The 22,773-nt window shown below is 41.1% G+C and overlaps 1 protein-coding gene across 1 annotated transcript; it reads left to right on the forward strand.

Moving 5' to 3' along the window:
- Positions 1-12,636: 12,636 nt before the first annotated feature.
- Positions 12,637-21,875, forward strand: LOC147558746 (uncharacterized). Its single transcript, XM_086660435.1, has 3 exons — positions 12,637-12,749; positions 13,170-14,491; positions 21,657-21,875. The coding sequence occupies exons 2-3, from the start codon at positions 13,585-13,587 to the stop codon at positions 21,686-21,688; spliced, it is 939 nt and encodes a 312-aa protein (XP_086516561.1). The 5' UTR covers positions 12,637-12,749; positions 13,170-13,584; the 3' UTR covers positions 21,689-21,875.
- The last annotated feature ends 898 nt before the right edge of the window (positions 21,876-22,773 follow it).

Raw genomic sequence — 22,773 nt, forward strand, 5'->3', positions numbered from 1 at the left:
GGTTGATCAACATCACCAACACAAGCAACAACAACTCTTCTTTAGAGAGCTAGAGAGGGAGCAAGAGTGAGAGAAATTTTTCATAGTTTTTGAGCGGTGTTAAATTTCTCGGTCGTCAAAGATTTAGTATAGAAGGTTATTACTATACGGTACCATCTTGGGACGAACTTGCGGGTTGTGTTAGTCGTCTTCATCTATCCTTCAATAAAGATTTCTTGTTCGCCCGAGGACGTAGGCTTTAAAGCCGAACCTCGTTAAATTCTGTTCGCATATTTGATTTTGACTTAGCTTTTCGATTAATCTTCATAATCGGATCAATTTCTAGGATAGGTTCGATAGCTTCCGCGACTTTTAGTTATAACAATTGGTACCAGAGCCTTGTTGAGATTGAACGAAGAGAAGATGGGATCGAGAAGTAGTACGGTCAAAGCAGGGAAATATGAGATAGAGAAGTTCAATGGAAAAAACGATTTTTCTTATTGGCGGATGCAGATGAAGAATCTGTTAATCTCACAGAAATTACACAAGACGTTGACGGGAAAGAAACCAGGAGATATGTCAGATGAGGATTGGGAAGAGTTAGATCTCGAAGCACGGGCTACCATTATGTTGTGTCTTGAGAGGGACGTGGCGTTCCTAGTAGACGAAGAAACAACGGCGGCGGGTGTGTGGTTAAAGCTAGAAAGCAGTTTCATGACGAAAACTTTAACGAATCGGGTCTACTTAAAATCCAAATTACTCACATGTAGAATGGAAGAGGGTTCTTCTATTCAGGAATATGTGAATAGGTTTGACAGGATTATCTCAGATTTGAAGGATATTGATGTTAAGGTTGAGGATGAGGACCAAGCCCTCATATTGTTACTTTCATTACCTAAATCCTATGAGAACCTTGTTCAAACTTTGATGCTTGTTGGTGATAGTCTAAGCATGGAAGAGACGAGAAATTCGTTATTAGCAGATGACCTTCGTAAGGTTGCTACTAACAGTATGGCGTCGGGTGGAGTAGACAAGGATCAAGCACAAGGGTTGTTTGTAACGAGGGGGAGGAGTAATGAAAGGGGAAAGGGAAAGGGCGGGAAATCTAGATCCAAATCTAGAGGCTCTTTCAAGAAAATGTGCTTTAGTTGTGGTGAGCTTGGCCACTTTAAAGCGGCTTGTCCAAAGAGAAAGTTGAAGCAAAAGAACGAAGGCTACAAGGAGAAACAAGAGATGCAAGAGGCGGGATATGTGTCAGAAGAGGCGGACGAATGTTTCTCGGTGACAGAGGTGTCTGAGAAGATCTTCGATAAGTGGATGCTTGATTCAGGGGCGTCACACCATATGTGCCCAAATAGGGAGTGGTTTACTACCTATAGGAGTATAGATGGTGGTACAGTTATACTGGGTGATGATAGTATATGTAAAACTGTGGGACTCGGAACAATACGGATCAAGATGCACGATGGAGTGGTGAGAACATTGACGGACGTAAGACACATAACCGATTTGCGGAAAAATCTAATTTCCCTTGGTGTGTTGGAGCGGAACGGCTGTAAGATAATTATAGAGAATGGCTCCATAAAAGTCGTTAAGGGTTCTTTGGTGGTAATGAGAGGTACTCGTTACGGTAATTTATACAAACTTTTGGAGACAACAATTACGGGAGATGTAGCAGTAGGAATCAGTGGAAGGGATCCAACGGCTAGTACGAGACTTTGGCATATGCGCCTTGGGCATATGTCAGAAAAGGGTCTATCTTTGATGTGCGGGAAAGGCTTGTTGAAGGACATGAAGAAGCCTTGCATGGAGTTTTGTGAGCATTGTGTGTTCGGGAAGGCACACAGGGTGACGTTCTCTACAAGCAAGCACAGGAGCAAAGAGGTATTAGACTACGTACATACCGATGTCTGGGGACCGGCAAAGTTACCTTCCAAGGGTGGTTCCAGGTATTTTGTTACATTCGTTGATGATCATTCGAGATTTGTCTGGCTTTATTTTTTGAAGCATAAGAATGAGGTATTCAACACATTCCTGGTGTGGAAAGCAATGGTTGAGAACAAAACTGGTCGAAAGCTGAAGACGTTAAGGTCGGATAATGGAACCGAGTACACGGATGGGGCATTCAAGGAGTTTTGTAATCAGGAAGGCATTGTGAGGCACTGGACAGTAGTAAACACACCTCAACAGAATGGAGTTGCAGAGAGATTGAACCGTACACTACTTGAGAAGGCTAGATGTATGCGCTCCAATTCGGGATTAGGCGTAGAATGGTGGGCAGAATCTGTTGCTACAGCTTGTTATATTGTGAACAGGTCTCCACATTCTTTTTTAGATGGCGGCATACCTTACGAGGTGTGGTCAGGTGAACATGCAGATTACGGGAGACTTAAGGTTTTCGGTTGTACGGCCTATTACCATGTTAAAGGTAACAAACTTGACAATAGAGCAAAGAAGGCAATTTTCTTAGGATATGCTACAGGAGTCAAGGGTTATCGGCTATGGTGTACGGAAGACAAGAAGTTTGTAATCAGCAGAGATGTGGTGTTTGATGAGTCATCTATTATAGCTATGGCGAAAGCTACGGTGCCTAGTTGTGGTGATGTTGGGTCTACTAAAGCTCAAGTAGTGGAAGTAGAAGCCGAAGACCAACGGGTTTCTAGGAATCATGATCAGGTGGAGCATCAGGATAATACTCAGGATGAGGAAATTGATGAACCCGATCATGAGGAGGTTCAAGGGGAAGGTACACAAGTTTTACAACAACAACAGCAGGATGTTTCAGTACACACTAGGCCGAAACGGTTATATAAGCCGGTACAGAGGTTAGGGTCAGACAAACCTCTTAGGCATTACGGGCAGGCAAATCTGGTTGAATATGCACTCTCGGTGGAAGACGACGAGCCGGTCACCTTCAAACAAGCTATCACCACGGCAGAAAGAGAGAGTTGGTTGGTTGCTATGCAAGAAGAGATGAAGTCTCTTCACAAGAACCAGACATTGGAGGTTGTCCCATTGCCCGAAGGTAAGTCTGTTATTGGTTGTAAATGGGTGTACAAGAAGAAAGAGGATTCTTCCGAGATCAAAGGTACAAGGTATAAGGCAAAACTAGTGGCCAAAGGTTATGCACAGAAAGAAGGGGTCGACTACAATGAGATATTCTCACCGGTCGTGAAACATACTTCTATTCGGGTGCTATTGAGTATTGTTGCTCACAGGGATCTTGAGCTGGAACAACTCGATGTGAAAACCGCCTTCTTGTACGGTGATTTGGAAGAAGAAATTTATATGGCTCAACCAGAGGGATACAAGGTTGAGGGTAAAGAAAATCAAGTATGTCGTTTGAGGAAATCTCTTTACGGATTAAAACAATCCCCTCGCCAATGGTACAAACGATTTGATTTTTTCATGCTAAAGCATGGTTTTCGCAGAAGTGACTATGATTGTTGTGTATACATCAAAAAGCTTCGCGAAGGTGACTTTATTTATCTCCTTTTGTATGTGGATGACATGCTTATTGCTTCTCGAAGCATGGTGGAGATAGATAAGTTGAAATCCCAACTCAGTCAAGAGTTTGAGATGAAAGACATGGGCGCTGCAAAGAAGATACTGGGAATGGAGATTAAGAGAGAGCGGTCAAGTAAGAAACTGTACTTGAATCAGAAAGGTTACATCGAACGAGTAGTTTCTCGATTCGGGATGCAGAATGCGAAGGCGGTGTCAACACCTTTGGCACCACACTTCAGGCTCTCGGGAAAACAATCTCCCACTACTACGGTGGAGAAGGATCATATGGATCGTGTACCGTATGCTAGTGCAGTTGGCAGTTTGATGTACGCTATGGTGTGTACTCGTCCAGACATTTCACAGGCAGTCAGTGTGGTTAGTAGGTTTATGGCAAACCCGGGGAAGACACATTGGGAAGCTGTGAAGTGGGTCTTGAGGTACTTGAAGGGTACTGTTGATACGGGTTTGTGCTTTGGTGGAGACACATGTCAGGTAAGCGGTTATGTTGACTCGGATTATGCTGGCGATCTAGATAGAAGACGATCTACTACTGGTTATGTATTTAAGGTACATGGTGCTCCAGTTAGTTGGCGATCGATGTTACAATCTACAGTTGCGTTATCTACTACGGAGGCCGAGTATATGGCTATGGCCGAGGGTGTGAAGGAAGCATTGTGGTTGTGGGGTCTTCTGGATGATCTAGGGATTAAGCAGGAGTGCGTGGATTTATGGTGTGATAGTCAAAGTGCGATCCACTTGGCCAAGAATCAGGTTCATCATGCTCGCACTAAGCATATCGATGTCAGATATCACTTTGTACGAGATGTCATAGAGGAAGGTGATGTTTCTCTCATGAAGGTACACACAGATGAGAATCCCGCGGACATGTTGACTAAAGTGGTGACGTGTAGCAAGTTTCAGCATTGTCTGGAATTGCTGCAAATCGGCTCGTGTTAAGTTACTCGAAAGGGCGTAATGGCGACAAGGTAATCTTTATGTGAAGGGTTGGTAGAACTACGGTAGGCTTGATCCTGTAAAAGGGTACGTAGGCAACCATGGTCATATGGTGCAGCCGGATGAAGCTACAAGAAGCAGATATATCTTACAAGGAGTATCCTGGTGTTCGTCCAAAATTTGAAGTATATCAAATTGTGTACGAGGTGGAGAATTGTGAGAGGCGGTTTGGTGAAGAGGTGAGAGGCGGTTTTGGTTTCTAAAAGCTATTCAATTTGGTTTCTAAATTGGATAGAAACCGCCAAGCTAAGCTTTCCAAAATTGAGGTCGGTGGATGCATACCAAATTGGTTTCCAATTTTGGTTCAATTCCCACCGCCTCATAATAATATAAATAGGGGGTTGATCAACATCACCAACACAAGCAACAACAACTCTTCTTTAGAGAGCTAGAGAGGGAGCAAGAGTGAGAGAAATTTTTCATTGTTTTTGAGCGGTGTTAAATTTCTCGGTCGTCGAAGATTTAGTATAGAAGGTTATTACTATACGGTACCATCTTGGGACGAACTTGCGGGTTGTGTTAGTCGTCTTCATCTATCCTTCAATAAAGATTTCTTGTTCGCCCGAGGACGTAGGCTTTAAAGCCGAACCTCGTTAAATTCTGTTCGCATATTTGATTTTGACTTAGCTTTTCGATTAATCTTCATAATCGGATCAATTTCTAGGATAGGTTCGATAGCTTCCGCGACTTTTAGTTATAACAAACACTCTTAGGGCAGAGAATAAGGTGTGGAATTTCTCTCTAAGCTTTCTTACTCTACCACATCAAGTAGAGAGGAGAAAGTGAGCTAATTCCCATTAACTATCTATCTAGTCAAGAAGAAAGGAGTTCTTCTTCCAACCACCATTGGTGTGCTAGCTATACAACAAGGTGGGAGATCAAATTTGTTTGCTCGTGTCCCAAGTAGAGGAGCTACACTTGAAGCTCTTGGTCTTCTCATAAGCAATTGGAAAGGTTCGAGGGAAAACTAGCGAACAAGGTATTTATCTTTCTAGTTTTAATTAATGATTATCATAGGTTTATGCATGTGATCCTGGGAATACTAGTGTAGACATTAGATGTCTTAATTCCGCTATAAACACTAGTAGAAGGGTGTAAAACCCAACAGGATCGTGTACCGTATGCTAGTGCAGTTGGCAGTTTGATGTACGCTATGGTGTGTACTCGTCCGGATATTTCACAAGCGGTCAGTGTGGTTAGTAGGTTTATGACAAACCCCGGGAAGACACATTGGGAAGCTGTGAAGTGGGTCTTGAGGTACTTAAAGGGTACCGTTGATACGGGTTTGTGCTTTGGTGGAGACACATGTCAGGTAAGCGGTTATGTTGACTCGGATTATGCTGGCGATCTAGATAGAAGACGATCTACTACTGGTTATGTATTTAGGGTACATGGTGCTCCAGTTAGTTGGCGATCGATGTTACAATCTACAGTTGCGTTATCTACTACGGAGGCTGAGTATATGGCTGTGGCCGAGGGTGTGAAGGAAGCATTGTGGTTGTGGGGTATTTTGGATGATCTAGGGGTTAAGCAGGATGCGTAGATGTATGGTGTGATAGTCAAAGTGCAATCCACTTGGCGAAGAATCAGGTTCATCATGCTCGCACTAAGCATATCGATGTCAGGTATCACTTTGTACGAGATGTCATAGAGGAAGGTGATGTTTCTCTCATGAAGCTACATACAGATGAGAATTCCGCGGACATGTTGACTAAAGTGGTGACATGTAGCAAGTTTCAGCATTGCCTGGAATTGCTACAAATCGGCTCGTGTTAAGTTGCCCAAAAGGGCGTAATGGCGACAAGGTAAACTTTATGTGAAGGGTTGGTAGAACTACGGTAGGCTTGATCCTGTAAAAGGGTACGTAGGCAGCCATGGTCATATGGCGCAGTCGGAGGAAGTTACATGAAGCAGATATATACAAGGAGTATCCTGGTGTTCGTCCAAAATTTGAAGAGTATCAAATTGTGTACGAGGTGGAGAATTGTGGGAGGCGGTTTAACATGATGAGGCGGTTTGGAAATCAAGATGAGGCGGTTTGTGAAATCCAAATTGAGAATGGCGGTTTTTCAATTTGGCAAGTTTCAAATTGGTTGGTTTCTAAATTGACACTAAGTTAACCGGCTTATATTATATATAAATAGGGGTTGAATGCTTTGTAATAACAACACCAACACAAGCAACAACAACTCTTCTTTAGAGAGCTAGAGATAGAGCAAGAGTGAGAGAAATTTTTCATAGTTTTTGAGCGGTGTTAAATTTCTCGGTCGTCGAAGATCTAGTATAGAAGGTTAATTTCAATACGGTACCATCTTGGGACGAACTTGCGGGTTGTGTTAGTTGTCTTCATCTATCCTTCAATAAAGATTTCTTTTAGCCCGAGGACGTAGGCTTTAAAGCCGAACCTCGTTAAATTTTGTTCGCATATTTGATTTTGACTTAGCTTTTCGATTAATCTTCATAATCGGATCAATTTCTGGGTAGGTTCGATAGCTTCCGCGACTTTTAGTTCTAACAAATATGTAAAATGTCATGGAAGAATGAATCATCTTGAGATTTTAAATCTTCTCTAAAGGACATCAGAGCTTGTCTCTCCCTTTCCTTACAAACAAAACCAAAACTGAAGTTATTGTAATCTGGTCCGACTAAAAAAAATGCAGCAAGAAAGAAAGTTAAGAAAATAGATCTCGACTCCATTATTAAGAACTGAAATCAAAACCAGAACTTAACTATGTTTTCAAACTGAATTGTCAATATTTACACACAGACACACAAAATCTAAAGCTTTTCGGCATGGTAGGACCTATCGTCTTGTATTCCGTTTTCAGCTGAACTGTTAATTTTCGAGTCAACAAGACCATCAATCGGTAATCAGTCTCAAGACTCGGCTTTCTGTACACCACTCAATTCTTCGTGGGGTGTAATATCTTAAGATGTTATGGCCAAAAAGAGAGTAACAAATAAGTATGGGTCTACTAAAACTTGCAAAGATTAGAAAAATAAAATTACTCAGAGACTTTTCTCATATCTTCAGACTTTTATACCTTGTTAAGTTTGATTATTCATCGGCCCTCTCAACGGGTTTGATTTGCCAACAAATGCTCGCTCAGTTGGTATCGCATTTAGTCCAAAATCCCAGAGATTCCAAGCTCGATTCACAATGGAGGTGGAATATATGGTTTATTGGACTTGGGGTATAAAGGATATAAATAATGAACTATAGGGTAACTTGGATGGCCCTTAGGGGGTATGACAGTGACCGGAGCTATGACAATGAGGGAAGCTTTTTCTTTCTGTTTGATAGGATTTCTTGTGTCTTCTTTATGTAGAAATGTCAATGTTAGTCATGAAGACACACTGTGTGTTTTCTTTCATTCGCGTTATCTTATTAGAAGCATATTAGTATATTGTTAGGCCAAGCGTGTTTGAAGGGGCTTAACCTGTGTAGTTTCCCCCTCCAACAACTTTTTATTCTTCATGTAGAAATGTCAACTTCTTTTTTTGTTGAAAGCCCTCGAAGAACTTAAAAGAGTTAACTTGATAAGAAAAGAATATGGAAGTTTTAACTATTCATGAGAAAAATGTGATGTAGTATGTTAAGCATCAAATAATACATGCTTGCAAGTTCATCCCTCTGCCTCCAATTTCTTTTGTTATGTTCGTATCATTATTACCCTTATGAATTTCGGAATCAATACTCCTAGTCGTCTCCATATGTGGTTATTTTTTGGAAACATTATTTCTCGGTGTAAACTTGAGCTCAATTTTATTTCTTTTGAGTGAACGAGTCATTCCAGATACAAAATTTTCGAAATATTTCAGTAGTCCAACTATCTGATTGAGACTTATAAATATTGTGAGAGTATAATTGATTGGAGACTCTTTAAAATCTTTAGAATTTTCTGGCCTGTTACATTTTGCTATCCAATCCTTTCAATGGGTTCTGTTGAACTCATTATTTTATCATTCTAATTCTTTTGGTTGTTTATTGAAGTCTTATAGACTACTCAGATAAACCTTTTTTGATTTTATCTTGTGTCTTCTTGTTTATGTAGAAATTTCATTGCCAGCTAGTCACCAAGACTTCTAATGATAATTGTCGTGAAGTTATAAATGGGACCAAACACATCAAATTGTTACGGATGCAAATTGACTTAGTTTGAATGAGTCTTGACGACCACCGATGAACTTTCTGCACAACCGGGAAATTTTAGTGCTAGCTAGTCACCAAGACTTCTACTTATAATTGTTGTGAAGTTATGAATGGCAATAATTTATTATGGATGCAAATTGACTTAGTTTGAGTAAGTCTTTTGGAAGATAACTGATGAACTTTCTGCACAACCAGTTAATTTGCCTAGAGTATCTCCTAACTTATCTTAATTGTAATTTGTATTTTTTCGTGGTTTGATTCTCTTCCTTGCATTATCATAATAGAGAGTAAAGACAAAATAGTACATAACACAAGTGAAGAAAAGAACGTCTTTGAAGGGGCGATACGCGTGCAATAGGCACCTTGAACAGCCATGGGGGTCCTCCAGGCTCCAACAGATGGTGAGATGAATAGAAATGGTCCTCCAAACTATGAACTTCAATATAAGAGTGCTTTTAACGTCAATACATATTAAATTTTAAGCTATTAATTTAAACCCAACATTCATTCGAGGCGACTGTAAGAGTAAGACCCACGCATTATTCCCCCAAACCAATTTCTTCGTTTGTTACTCTTCCAACTCACTTGTTCAACCTTTTAATCCCCAAATTTACTATCAATTTACTTAGAACCCACAATAAAGGCACAAAACGTAAATTAGATAGTCATTAGATTTAAGATGAGAGATTGTATAGGTAACATCCAAAATTGTTAAAGGCAATCTCACAAATGCTTAGAGGCAGTGTGGTCTTGAGGGCGATGTCCATCTTTCTTCTTCTCCTTATTTTTTAGTTAACTTTGGGCATTCCCTATAAAACTTCTTAATTATGATTTAACTGAATTACAGTAAGGTGCGGGCCAACTTTGGAGTCCCGTCCCAGCTATTTGATTATGAATTTCACTACCACATTTTAGTGAAGAAGAAGCAAAAGAGAATAGTTCAGAGGAAGAAGAGAAAAATAAGAAGAAATAAAGGGAAGTTCCATAGGGCCCTCTCATTTTTGTTAAAGGGCTCTTCACATAAACATTGACTTAGTCTATTGTCATTAACCAAGCTTGGTTATAGACCCCTTTTGGATCAACTCTAAATCCCTCTAAAACTCAAATCTCTTGGTCAGGAAATTTCTGGTGACGCCCTTGCTTTTCGACAGGCTCTCAGTCGCTACTCCATAAAGCATGGGTACAATTACAAATTCGTAAAGAATGATCTTTCGCGGATTACTTGTGTATGCAAAACTCTTACCCGTGCTTGGACCATTCATGTTGTTGCTCCTTTGAAGTCCCGATCCATGTTTGTTCTCAAAGCTCTCAACCCTCTGCATACGTCTGATGATTTTGTAATGTCTTCACGTAAACCTAGGTTGTCAACAGAAGATGTTAATCAATTAATAGCTGATGACATTTGAGAGAATCCTACGAAAAGTATCAAAGATATTGTAACATCATTCAAAAAATATTGTGGTATAAAAATGAGCTAGTACTAATCATATAAAGCTCGGAATGCTACTATTTCTTTGGCATATGGTGAAGAAGAAGATTCATATGCGAAGCTCCAGTGGTAAGTTGATGCACTACCTCGGTCGAACCCGAATACTGAGATTGATCTTCAAGACGATCCAATCTCCCGTCGTTTTGTTAGAATATTTATTGTTCTTGGAGCATGTATTGAAGGCTACAAGCACTACCGACCGTTAATATTTGTTGATGGTACCTTTGCCAAAACCAAATACAATGGATGCATACTTGCAGCTGTAGCAAAGAATGGGAACGATTGTAAGTACTTCTACCTATGTTTGTTACGTGCACTACCTGGTTTTCGCAACACTACTTGGTTTTCTGAACACCAGATGGTTTTCTAAACACTACCCGATTTTCTGAACATTGTCTGGTTTTCTGTCATGTCTCTAATTTATTTGAATTCCAATTACAGATTGATTGCAGGATTGTTTGTTGTTGCCTACGCCGTTGTCGATGTAGAGAACGATAAGAACTGGACCTGGTTTGTCGATGTAGAGAACGCTTATGTCTAACCGGCACCATGGTATTATAAATGGGGTTTCCAACATTTTCCCAGAGTGCCACCATTCAGATTGCGTTTGGCATCTACGCAACAATCTGAATGTACGTGTTAAGAATGGCGCAAAGAAGTCTGAATATTTCCAGTCGCTAATGTTTAAAGCGACTCGGGCGCTTACTGTATCGGACCTTCAAAAGTACACTTCAGAACTTGTTGTCATGGGCGGAAATGGTGTGGATTCATTTTTGCGCTCCGTCAATCCTGAACACTGGCAGATATGTATTTCCCGGCTAATAGGTATGGTTTAATTTGTTCTTCTCTATCTGAGTCGTTCAATTCTTGGATAAAGGACGAGAGAGTTCTTCCCATTTCTGTGATGCTCGATATATTGCGGATAAAAATAATAAACATGATAAACCATCGAAGAATTGAATCTTCTTCTTGGAACTCATTCTTTGCTCTAAGGTAAATGAAACAATTAAGTCCAGATTTAATGTTGCCTAGTCACTTCGTCGATCCCTAGTCACTTCGTCGATCTTGGTAATCTGGCTTGCTCATGTCGTAAGTGGCAAGTGCAAGGTATTCCATGTGAGCATGCTATCTTGTGTATTAAAGTGGATGGAGGTGATTCCTCCACTTTTCTTTTATCTTGCGGTTACAACAGATGCATATTGTAAGACCTACATTCGTTCCATCAACCTTGTCCCTACTTTTGATGAACCAAAATCATTCGATAAAGCCAACATGATACTTCCTCCTTTAACTAAGAAGCATCCTGGAAGACCGCGAATTGTTAGGATTGAAAGTTCAGGGAACTTTCGTAAAAGGCAGAGGGTATGCGGTAGATGTAATCAACTAACTTATCACAACAGTACTTCGTGTAACCAACCTATTTAATGATTGTAACTGTTCTTCATATCAGCAGGAGATAACTGTGGACCGGGCGCTCGACAATTTCGAATAGCTTCTACAGTGTTGGAGTTTTTCACATTTTGAAGAGAGTCTTTCTTTTTGTTAACTTTTTGTTGTTCTGTTTTTGTGTAAATCATGTGGAAGATAAGTTAGTTTTTAAGTGTAAGCTTCTTTTTTGTTCATGATTCTATTTTGCTTCCAGTAAATCTGGTAATGAACTTGACATCTGACTTTTTCCAGTAAATTTCTTAATGTACTGTCTTTGTGTTTTGTTTTCCAACCTTTGTCGAACCGTATTTTTCGTAGATGTTTACGTAATTCTTTCCATTAAAGTTTTAGAATAAGTCTCCCATCTTTGTTTTGAATACAAACTTATGGACCAGATAAATTTACAAAGGAAATTTTCTTGTGTACCTCGAACTGTTTTGTGTACCAGGAACTGGTTTGTGTACTAGGAACTTTCCTGTTTACATGAAATGATTTTATGTACAGTATATATTTTGTTCCAGTATATATTTTGTAGACGTGTTGTTTGTTCCAGTATATATTTTGTTAAGGTTTATAAGCAGGAGAAAACTGTGGACGGGGCATTGTACAATTTTGAATAGCTTCTACGGTGTTGTAGTTTTTCACATTCTGAAGAGAGTATATGTTTTTGTTAAGTTTGCGTTGGTACCAACTTGTCATATTGCTTTTGGCTGTTTATTACAAATGGTGTGATATTATGTATGTGTGACGTGATGGAGTTGGTGAAGGGTTGTAAGAGTATTGTGGTTGGTTCGACCCTCTCTACCGGATGTGATATAGGTATGGAGCGTATGGGGTCGGCGCTAACACAATGGATGACCTTGTGGGCCACACTCTTACATAAGGTGGACACCAACTCGTCATGTCGCTTTTTGTTATTTGTTACATATGTGGTACATTTTATTTCTAATGGTCACAAATCGGATATTATACTTGGACATCTTCTCATGATAAGTGGTTGTCTATTTGTTTTGGTAGCTCTTGAAACTGTCTATTGAGGCTTTAGAGGTTTCGAAATCTACTTGTTGGGGTCTGACCCAACCTTTTATTTTTCAGGACAAGGAAATCGGGAAGTGCCACCTGCTTGAGTCATAGTTAGCCTTGGAGGAGTTTCTTTAGTGATTTTCTTTCTTTCTTTAGGTAGTTATTTGGAGTTGTATCTCCTAAACACTTGGTGTTATTTATGTTTTATCTTGTCCGACATTTGTGTCGATGATTTAAAGACATCCTGTGAGTTTTGAGAAACTTGGTAAAGTTTCAGTAGTTGATTTATTGTTACTTTTTGAGCTTCATGTTCGATGCTATACCCTCTCCTTGATGAGTATATCGTATATGTTTACTGTTCTGCGGAGAAATGCTTTAAGTTTAGGTTTTCATGGCGGCCGACGTGGAAATCTGGATTTGGGGTGTTACAAAGTGGTATCAGAGCCAGGTTCATAAATCCTAGGGATTGTGTCTAGGGCTATTAGACAATTAGAAGCAGTAGTGGCACTTTAATCTTTCCTTGGTTTTTGTGCGTGACATTAATTTAGTTTATCTCCTTATTCTTCTCTTGATTAGATTCATGGACGGAGATGGAGTTATTGGTAGGGGACGTCGTAGTGCTCGCATCCGAGGCCGAGGTACAGGCCGAGGTACAGGCCGAGGTGTAGGCAGGGGGACAGGCCGAGGTGCAGGCAAGGCGATAGGTCGAGGAGTCCTTGCCGAGGAAAGAGGATCAACAGGAACTGTGGGTACAATGGCGCAGGCTGAGAGCAGTGCAACTCCAGTTCAAAATCCGAATGGAGGGACAACGGTGACCATTGACGCAACTGCATTGCAAGATTTGATCAACATTGCAGCGGAGGCTAAAATGCGGGAGCGAGATCGGGTTCAGGTTCCAACACGGGAAACAGGAGGTCTTGTGGTACCTATGGTGAATCAGAGACCACCGACTGAGATGACTTAGGTGCAGCATTATCACCATTTCAAGAAGATGGGGCCACCTGTATTTGATGGAACCGCGGGACCTTTAGGAGCACATGCATGGTGCCAGAAGATGGATAAGATTTTGCAGAATCTCGAGTGCTCAGATGTGGATAAGCAGAGAATGGCAGTGTTTCAGTTGGAAGGAAATGCCGCTTCTTGGTGGGATACAGAGGCTCGGTTAGTAGATCCTATGGCTATGACTTGGACAGAGTTTAAGGATTTATTCAAGGCAAATTACTTTCCATATTCAACACAACAGAAAGTATCAAGAGAATTTCAGAATTTGAAGCAGGGAGAGAATCAGACAGTCTTAGAGTATGAGCAGGAGTTTCATCGACTGTCATTGTTTGCAACTCGCTTGATCCCTACTGAACAGGATAAGATTGAGAGGTTTGTGAATGGGTTGCTCCCTAACATTGCGAGACAAATCATTGGGCAACCTGGTTTTGACACTTATCAGAAAGTGGTGACATGTGCTAAGGAACAAGATGACTACATTCAAGATATGAGGAAGCAGAGGAGTGTCAAGGGAGAGATGGGACATAACCAGAAATGGGGTGGTAACAACAACAAAAACAGTGGTAAGAATCGAAGTGACCGCTATCACGGGCAACGTGATGGCAAGAGGCCTCGTACAGATTGGGATGAGAGAGCAGTGGTAGCAACTGGTGGACAACCAGAACCACTGAATGGCAACTGGGGAAGACAGGGAGCTTTCCAGGGAATTTGTTACACTTGTCATGGGCAGGGTCATAGAGCAATTGATTGTCCTAAGAAGAATGAGACTCGAATTGGTAATCAAGGGCGACAACATGATCATAATCAACAGGGGAGGTTGCAGGGACGGGGTCAGCAGCTGCAGCTGAATGCCGTAGTCCCTAGGGATGTTGGAGCACCTGCTGAGGTGGTTGAAGGTACATTTCTTATTCATAGTAATCTGGGAAGAGTATTATTTGATCCTGGTGCCATGGGTACATTTATTTCTACTTCTTTTGTACGCACTTTGCCTATTGTGTTAGATCGATGTGTGAGCCCTTTTGTTGTATCGTCACCTTGGGGTGGGTCTATAATGATAGACCACATTTGTCGGGGGTGCATTATTAAGTTAGGTGAACGAGAGTTTGCTGCAGACCTCTTTGTACTTCAGTTAGTTTACTATGATGTCATCCTAGGCATGGATTGGCTTGCTTCATATCATGCACTTGTGGACTGTTTTGCCAAGACGGTCACATTTTCTCTTCCGAGTGAAGAGGTGTTGGTTGTGTCTGGACTTACGAGACAGATGAGGGAGATGCACTTGGGTAACGTGGAACTGATAGAGCATCCGGTGATGGGTAAGACGCTAGAGATGATTGATGTGGTATGTGAGTACCATGGGGTGTTCAGCGATATACCAGGGTTGCCACCACGCAGAGAGGTTGACTTCTGCATAGAGTTGGAACCGAGTACTACACCGATAGCTAAAACTCATTACCTAATGGCTCCAGTTGAACTACGTGAGCTCAAGGACCAGATTCAACAGTTACTTGACTTGGGTTTCATACGCCAGAGTAGCTCCCCGTGGGGTGCGCCTGTTCTTTTTGTTAAAAAGAAAGACGGGTCGATGAGGCTGTGAGGAATAAGTACCCTTTACCGAGGATCGATGACTTATTCGATCAACTAAGAGGATCCAAGTGGTTTTCGAAGATTGACTTAAGATCAGGGTATCATCAGTTACGGGTTAGAGAAGAAGACATTCCTAAGACTGCATTTGTGACACGTTATGGTTCTTATGAGTTTTTGGTTATGCATTTTGGTTTGACTAATGCTCCAGCAGCTTTCATGGATTTGATGAATCGGGTATTTCGAGATTTCTTAGATAAGTTTGTCATCGTATTTATTGATGATATCCTTATCTACTCTAGAACTAAGGAAGATCATGAGGATCACTTGCGACAAGTACTAGAGAGACTGATGGAACATCAGTTGTATGCTAAGTTCGAGAAGTGTGAATTTTGGCAAGAAGAAGTAAAGTTCTTGGGTCATGTTATTTCTAGCATCGGAGTATCAGTCGACCCTTCTAAGGTCGAGGCAGTGCTTAATTGGAAGCAACCCACATCTGCGACGGAGGTTCGTAGTTTTCTGGGATTGGCTGGATACTACAGGCGGTTTATCAAGGGGTTCTCGAGTATTGCAGGTCCTTTAACGAACCTAACTAAGAAGGAAGTTCCGTTTCGATGGTCTACAGAGTGTGACTTGGGCATTTCAAGAACTAAAGACGAGATTGACTACTGCACCAGTTTTGACCATTTCTGAGGGTGGTGTTCGGTTAGTGATTTACATTGATGCTTCAATTCAGGGTTTGGGTTGTGTTCTTATGCAGAGTGATAAGGTGGTTGCCTATGCTTCGAGGCAGTTGAGACCGCATGAGCGGAACTATCCAACTCATGACTTAGAGTTGGCAGCTATAGTGTTTGCTTTGAAGATTTGGAGACATTATTTATACGGAGAAAAGTTTGATCTCTTTACCGACCATAAGAGCCTCAAGTATCTATTCTCGCAAAAGGAGTTGAACATGCGCCAACGCCGATGGTTAGAGTTGATGAAAGACTATGACTTCTCGCTACAATACCACCCAGGTAAGGCTAATGTAGTAGCTGATGCATTAAGTCGACAACCAAGGGGTATCATAGCCGCATTGATGATGAATCAGTGGAAGATGTTGGAGGATGTGGCAACATATGACATTGATATGGTTGGGTCAGGAGTTGACACGTTATTTCTGGGTAGTATGGTTGTTAGACCATCCTTACTGAACCGTATTGTGGATGCACAAGTTAACGATGAGTGGTGCCAGAAACAGGTTTTGTTAATGCAAGAAACTGAAACTGAGTTCAGTACAGGACAGGACGGAGGATTGAGATTCCAAGGGAGGTTAATTGTACCGGCAGATCCAATCTTGAGACGGGATATATTAGACGAGGCACATCGGAGTAAGTACACTGTTCATCCTGGTGGTAACAAGATGTACAAAGACTTGAAGAGGCAATATTGGTGGTCCGGAATGAAGAAAGATGTTGCTGAACATGTGAGGAAGTGTGAGGTGTGTCATATGGTGAAAGCAGAAAATCGACATCCATTGGGACTTTTAGAACCGTTGCCTATTCCAGAGTGGAAATGGGAGAACATATCGATGGACTTCATCACAGGTTTACCGCATTCGAGTCGAGGCTTTGATGCCATTTGGGTGATAGTTGATAGGCTGACTAAGTCGGCTCACTTCTTACCAGTGAAGACGACAGATAGTGGAGATCGACTGACACAATTTTACATTAAGGAGATTGTCAGGTTGCATGGAGTTCCAGTGTCTATTGTGTCAGATAGAGATTCATCCTTTACTTCTCGGTTCTGGAAGAGCTTTCAAGCTTCTATGGGAACATCATTACACTTTAGTACAGCCTTTCACCCTCAGACCGATGGGCAGACAGAGAGAGTCAACAAAGTACTCGAGGATATGTTACAGTGCTCGATACTAGATCTTGGTGGTAGTTGGCAAGATCACTTGCCCTTGGTAGAGTTCGCATATAATAATAGTTACCAATCTAGCATTGGTATGGCTCCTTTCGAGGCATTATACGGGAGGCCTTGTCGATCACCATTATGTTGGACAGAGGCAGGAGATGCTAAACTAGAAGGACCAGAGGTGATTCAGGATACTTCTGAAAAGATTGCATTAATTCGAAGTAGGCTCAAAGCAGCTCAAAGTCGTCAGAAGAGTTATGCTGACAAACGACGTAGAGATTTGGAGTTTATCGTTGGAGAGGAGGTGTTATTGAAGGTGTCACCTATGAAGGGCGTCTTACGGTTTGGTAAGAAAGGAAAGTTGGCTCCCAGATACATTGGACCTTTCAGGGTAGTGGCAAATGTGGGCAAAGTAGTTTATCGTCTTGACTTGCCTGCAAGTTTGGCAGGAGTACACAACGTATTTCACATATCGATGCTTCGGAAGCATGTGAGAGATGAGGATCAACATTTGGTGGTTAACTACCATGATTTAGAGCTCCAACCAAATGCATCATATGAGGAGGAACCAGTTCGCATCGTTGATCGAAGAGAGCATGTGCTTCGCCGAAACACTATTCCCATGGTCAAAGTTTAGTGGAATCATCACAATGATAAAGAGGTTACTTGGGAGCGCGAGGATGATATGCAACTCCGTTATCCTCATCTCTTCCTCTCACCAGGTACGTTCAATTTCGAGGACGAAATTTTCTTTTAGGAGGGGAGATTGTAGTGCTCCTACTAATATTTAGGGTGCCTATAGTAACACCCATTTAGAGCCCCACTTCATTTAAACCCTACGCCCACTTTGTCCCCTCATTTCCCTTTCTTTATTTTAAAACTTAAGCAGCCTCATTTTGAGTATAGAGAGGGAATGAGAGTTTAAGGGTTCTAGAGAGAGAAAGGCTAAGAAGAAGGAAGGAAGGATTGGAGCTTGGTGATTGTTTTCTTTGTTTTTCTTGGTGTGGGGCTTACATTGCTTTGGATCTAAGGTAGATTTCTACTCCTCAAGGGCTTGAATAGCCATTTTTATAGAAAACCTAGACAAATTAGATAACACCACAAACCTTTAGTATTACTTGAACATAGATTAGGGTTCTTGACATAAATATATATGCTAGAAGTAGTAGATCTATATTTGTACAAACTCATTTTTTGGTCACTTTGAATCTCATCTATGTGTTAGATTTTGAGGATATTTGCTATAATGACATACTTGATGAACCATACAACCTTCATTTACATTTCCATGCTAGATTCATGTATGACAATGATATTTAGGGCTAAACCTCTCCATTTGCCATGATTTTAGTATATAGTGATGTGACACGAAAATGTCACATTTGGAGAGCCTAACTTAGACTAATTAGTCATTTTCGAGTGTTATCAATAATATTTTATGTGTTTTTCTTGTTTAGGTACCATATTTGGAGCTAAACATGGAATTCGGAATAAAGGGGGCGAATTATCACTATCATTTCATGTGCCCAAAATGAGAGAAAAAGACTTCAAGAAAATCATATGAGAAGAGGAGTCAAAGACGAGCCCAACGGTGAAAACGGAAGTCAATTCGGAGTTCGGACGGGGAAGTTGTGAAAGAAAGAAGTCGAGGTTCGGTCTTAAAACAAGGATTCTATGAAGGCACCCTCCTTTGGTTATAATTCTAGAAGGCACCCTCTTGATTTCCAAGTGAAGTCTAAAACCCAAGCCCAAAGAAGATGAAAGAAGGAAGAGATTTTGGAGGCACCCAATGGACTCAAGTTTGAGTCAAAGTCAAGGTTGACTATGTCTAGGGTTTGAGTCAAATACACTATTCATCTTCTTCCTTCTTCATTCATCATTGAACTACACAACTTTGGAGGAGAGAGAGAGGCTAAAGGAGTTCTAGGGTTTGAAGGGTTCAAGAGTGTGAAAGAGAGGGAAAAAGAGAGAAGAAGGAGGAGGCCGGCCAAGCTAGGCCGGCCAACACTAGGGCCGGCCTAGTCTTGGCCGGAAGCAGCAAGCACGGGCAAGGAAGCAAGCTCGGGACAGCTGCTGTGCACGGGATGCGTCTGCTCCAGCACGGGACAGCACGCACGGGACGCAACAGCAGCCCGAGCTCTCGTGGAGTTGCAGCAGCAGCTCGGTTTTTGAAGCTCTCATGGAGCTGCTGCTCGGGATTCCAAGGGGACGCACGGACGGCAGCTGCGCAAGCTCGGGACAGCAGCTTAGCACGCGCACCAACAGCTCGGGACGGCAGGAACGTGCACGGGAGCTGCTGGCCGGACCTTCTTGGTTTTTGGCCGGATTTCCTCACCTTTTTTGGCCGGAATTTTCTAGGGTTTCCGGCCACTTTCTTGGCCGGAAACCTTGGGGCTTTTACTCCCCATGTCCTTGGCTAACTTCCCATGTGATTTGATTTGATTTTGGGTAAGAAATCTTTAGAGAGAGAAAGTTTGATGAAGCTTTAATGGAGTTTGTGTTCTAAATGGAGAAGATGATGGTGGGTGCTATGGGGAATCTGATTTTTACTCGGGGACACCCAAAGTTCACTATTAAAGGGAAATCCAGAAAATTGCTACGGGGAGATCGACTACACTTAGAGGCTCATTTTTCTCGACGAACCTAGCCTCGAGCCACATCGAAAAAGGGGGATTTCTCATCATCTTCTTTTCATTTATTATTCATTCAACATGTTTAGCTAAATCAAGTGTGTCGAATATATGGGATGAAATGTGATGAATTCGTGATTATGTTTAATATGATTTCATGTTTCGATTATGAATTGATGTTCATTTGATTCGATTATCGTTTTGATCGTATTTCATGTGTCTTGTCAAGCACTTCGCATAGTTAGGCGACTAGACGACATTTTCGACGACTCGGGATTAACCGATTTAGGACGTTTGTTTGACTAAGTATGACCTCCGGATATACGTAGTCCTTATAGACACCACCTTAGGAGTCGAACATCGATTGTATTTGACACATTAAATCGGACAATACATAGTTGTAAATTATCATTATAGATTCCCGGACTTCGATACATGAACTCTCGTATTCGGATACTCTTGAAGCATGATTTGAATGTGATGATTGACTTATTATTTGTTTACATGTGAGTTTAATTGTCTTCGTCTAGTTTTATAAACTAGAAGCCTTGATCGTAATCGTCTATTGACACGAACTTTGATAATGCGTACTTAGTTTGATAATCGATGCTTAGTGACGTTTGATCGATTATACTTAGTTTGACGTATTATGCTTATTAGTGTCATACTTGTTCATTCTCAATTCATTAGATGGTGTGTGTAAGTTTGATAGTTGATGCTTAGTGACGTTTGATCGGTTATGCTTAGTTAGACACATGATGCTTAGGATTGTCAATGTGGGTGAAGTTAATTACACTTTCATGTGAATAGATACATAGTATTTGTCTCTGTCGATCTTGTGGATCGAAGTAACCGTCTCAATTAACTTTTATCCGAATCAACTCTTACCGTCTCCCGACTCTTGTTCCTCCGAACTCTTCTCTCGAATCTCTCTCGCCCGTTTACTTTATTGTTTAGTTTTACTTGCTTTAATTGTTTCCTTTATTGCTTATTCAATCAAAACCCTCATTTACCTTTGTTTTTCTCCTTTTAGTCTAAGTTAGCTTTTAATATCTAGACCAAGGGATAAGACCCTTCGATATCCAAGTTGCCTTCCTATCCTTGGATCGATCCCGGCTTTGCCGGATTACTACTTGATACCTTCGCTTGGGTGTGTAACCTTTTCGGGTGCATCATATAGCTCTTATAATTATATGTCTCTCACTATTGGACAATACTCTTTATATAGATACATGAACATGCCCTAGAACTCAACATGATATGAGGATTTTAGGCTATTATCATCATTGATTCATTACTTGCAAAATTACAAATATGGAACTCGTATGTCGTAATATGTTATCGAATATGATTTTGATTTATGTATGTTGTGGTGTGATGATATTATATGTGTGTGATGTGATGGAGTTGGTGGAGAGTTGTGAGAGTTTTGTGGTTGGTTCGACCCTCTCTACCGGATGTGATATAGGTATGGAGCGTATGGGGTCGGCGCTAACACAATGGATGACCTTGTGGACCACACTCTCATACAACGTGGATACCAACTTGTCATATTGCTTTTGGCTGTTTATTACAAATGGTGTGATATTATGTATGTGTGACGTGATGGAGTTGGTGAAGGGTTGTAAGAGTATTGTGGTTGGTTCGACCCTCTCTACCGGATGTGATATAGGTATGGAGCGTATGGGGTCGGCGCTAACACAATGGATGACCTTGTGGGCCACACTCTTACATAAGGTGGACACCAACTCGTCATGTCGATTTTTGTTGTTTGTTACATATGTGGTACATTTTATTTCTAATGGTCACAAACCGGATACTATACTTGGACATCTTCTCATGATAAGTGGTTGTCTATTTGTTTTGGTAGCTCTTGAAACTGTCTATTGAGGCTTTAGAGGTTTCGAAATCTACTTGTTGGGGTCTGACCCAACCTTTTATTTTTCAGGACAAGGAAATCGGGAAGTGCCACCTGCTTGAGTCATAGTTAGCCTTGGAGGAGTTTCTTTAGTGATTTTCTTTCTTTCTTTAGGTAGTTATTTGGAGTTGTATCTCCTAAACACTTGGTGTTATTTATGTTTTATCTTGTCCGACATTTGTGTCGATGATTTAGAGACATCCTGTGAGTTTTGAGAAACTTGGTAAAGTTTCAGTAGTTGATTTATTGTTACTTTTTGAGCTTCATGTTCGATGCTATACCCTCTCCTTGATGAGTATATCGTATATGTTTACTGTTCTGCGGAGAAATGCTTTAAGTTTAGGTTTTCTTGGCGGCCGACGTGGAAATCTGGATTTGGGGTGTTACATTTTCCTTTTGGGAGCACTTTCTCGGGAAATTTTACTGGATGCTTTCAAGGATTTCCTCCAACTTGAGCATTACGTATATTCCACAATCGGGACTGTAGGAGTTTAGATTTGGACAAAAAAATCAGTTAGTTTCCAATAACTATTAACATACTAAAGGAAAATTACAAATTTTGTACTCACCTTTGCCCTTGTTAGGGGCATTCGACATCTTTGATGTATGGAATTTTTTTCTTAATCCTTTTTCGACCGCACTTCATCTGTATCAAAGTTTCTGCAAGTGTTTCTGCAAATTGTTTGGCATTATAGTTGCATCTGTCACCCAGGTCATAATCACGAGTTACTGAGTTGTAGTGCATCCATTCATTCTCCTCAAAATCATAAACCTACAGAGTCTAGTGTTGGCCCTCGAACGAGTCATCTGTCTAGGGAGTATTCAACGGCGCGTACAACGTTCTCGTATGACCTTTTATGAATCCTTTTTCGATCCTAACATTCAAATTAACTCTAATTGTCGCTTCACTGAGCTTCTGCTTTATCATTGTCTGCATTTTGTCATGAAAGTTTACTATTCAATACCCAAAACATATTTAAAATGAATTATAGTAATGGCACGGAAACTTACAAAAAACAGGGATGATAGGAAAAGCACTTCATGGTCCAAGTTCTTGGGTGCGAACATTAGGTTGTCTTCAAACCGGTCAATTACTTGAGAGTCACATCCTCGATTCATCATGAGCTCGTCTAAATATTTTGCTCTG

This window comes from Eschscholzia californica, unplaced genomic scaffold, assembly GCF_041429995.1.
Source record: "Eschscholzia californica isolate CP2 unplaced genomic scaffold, dmEscCali1.0.p SCAF_2, whole genome shotgun sequence".
NCBI classification, from domain to species: domain Eukaryota; kingdom Viridiplantae; phylum Streptophyta; class Magnoliopsida; order Ranunculales; family Papaveraceae; genus Eschscholzia; species Eschscholzia californica.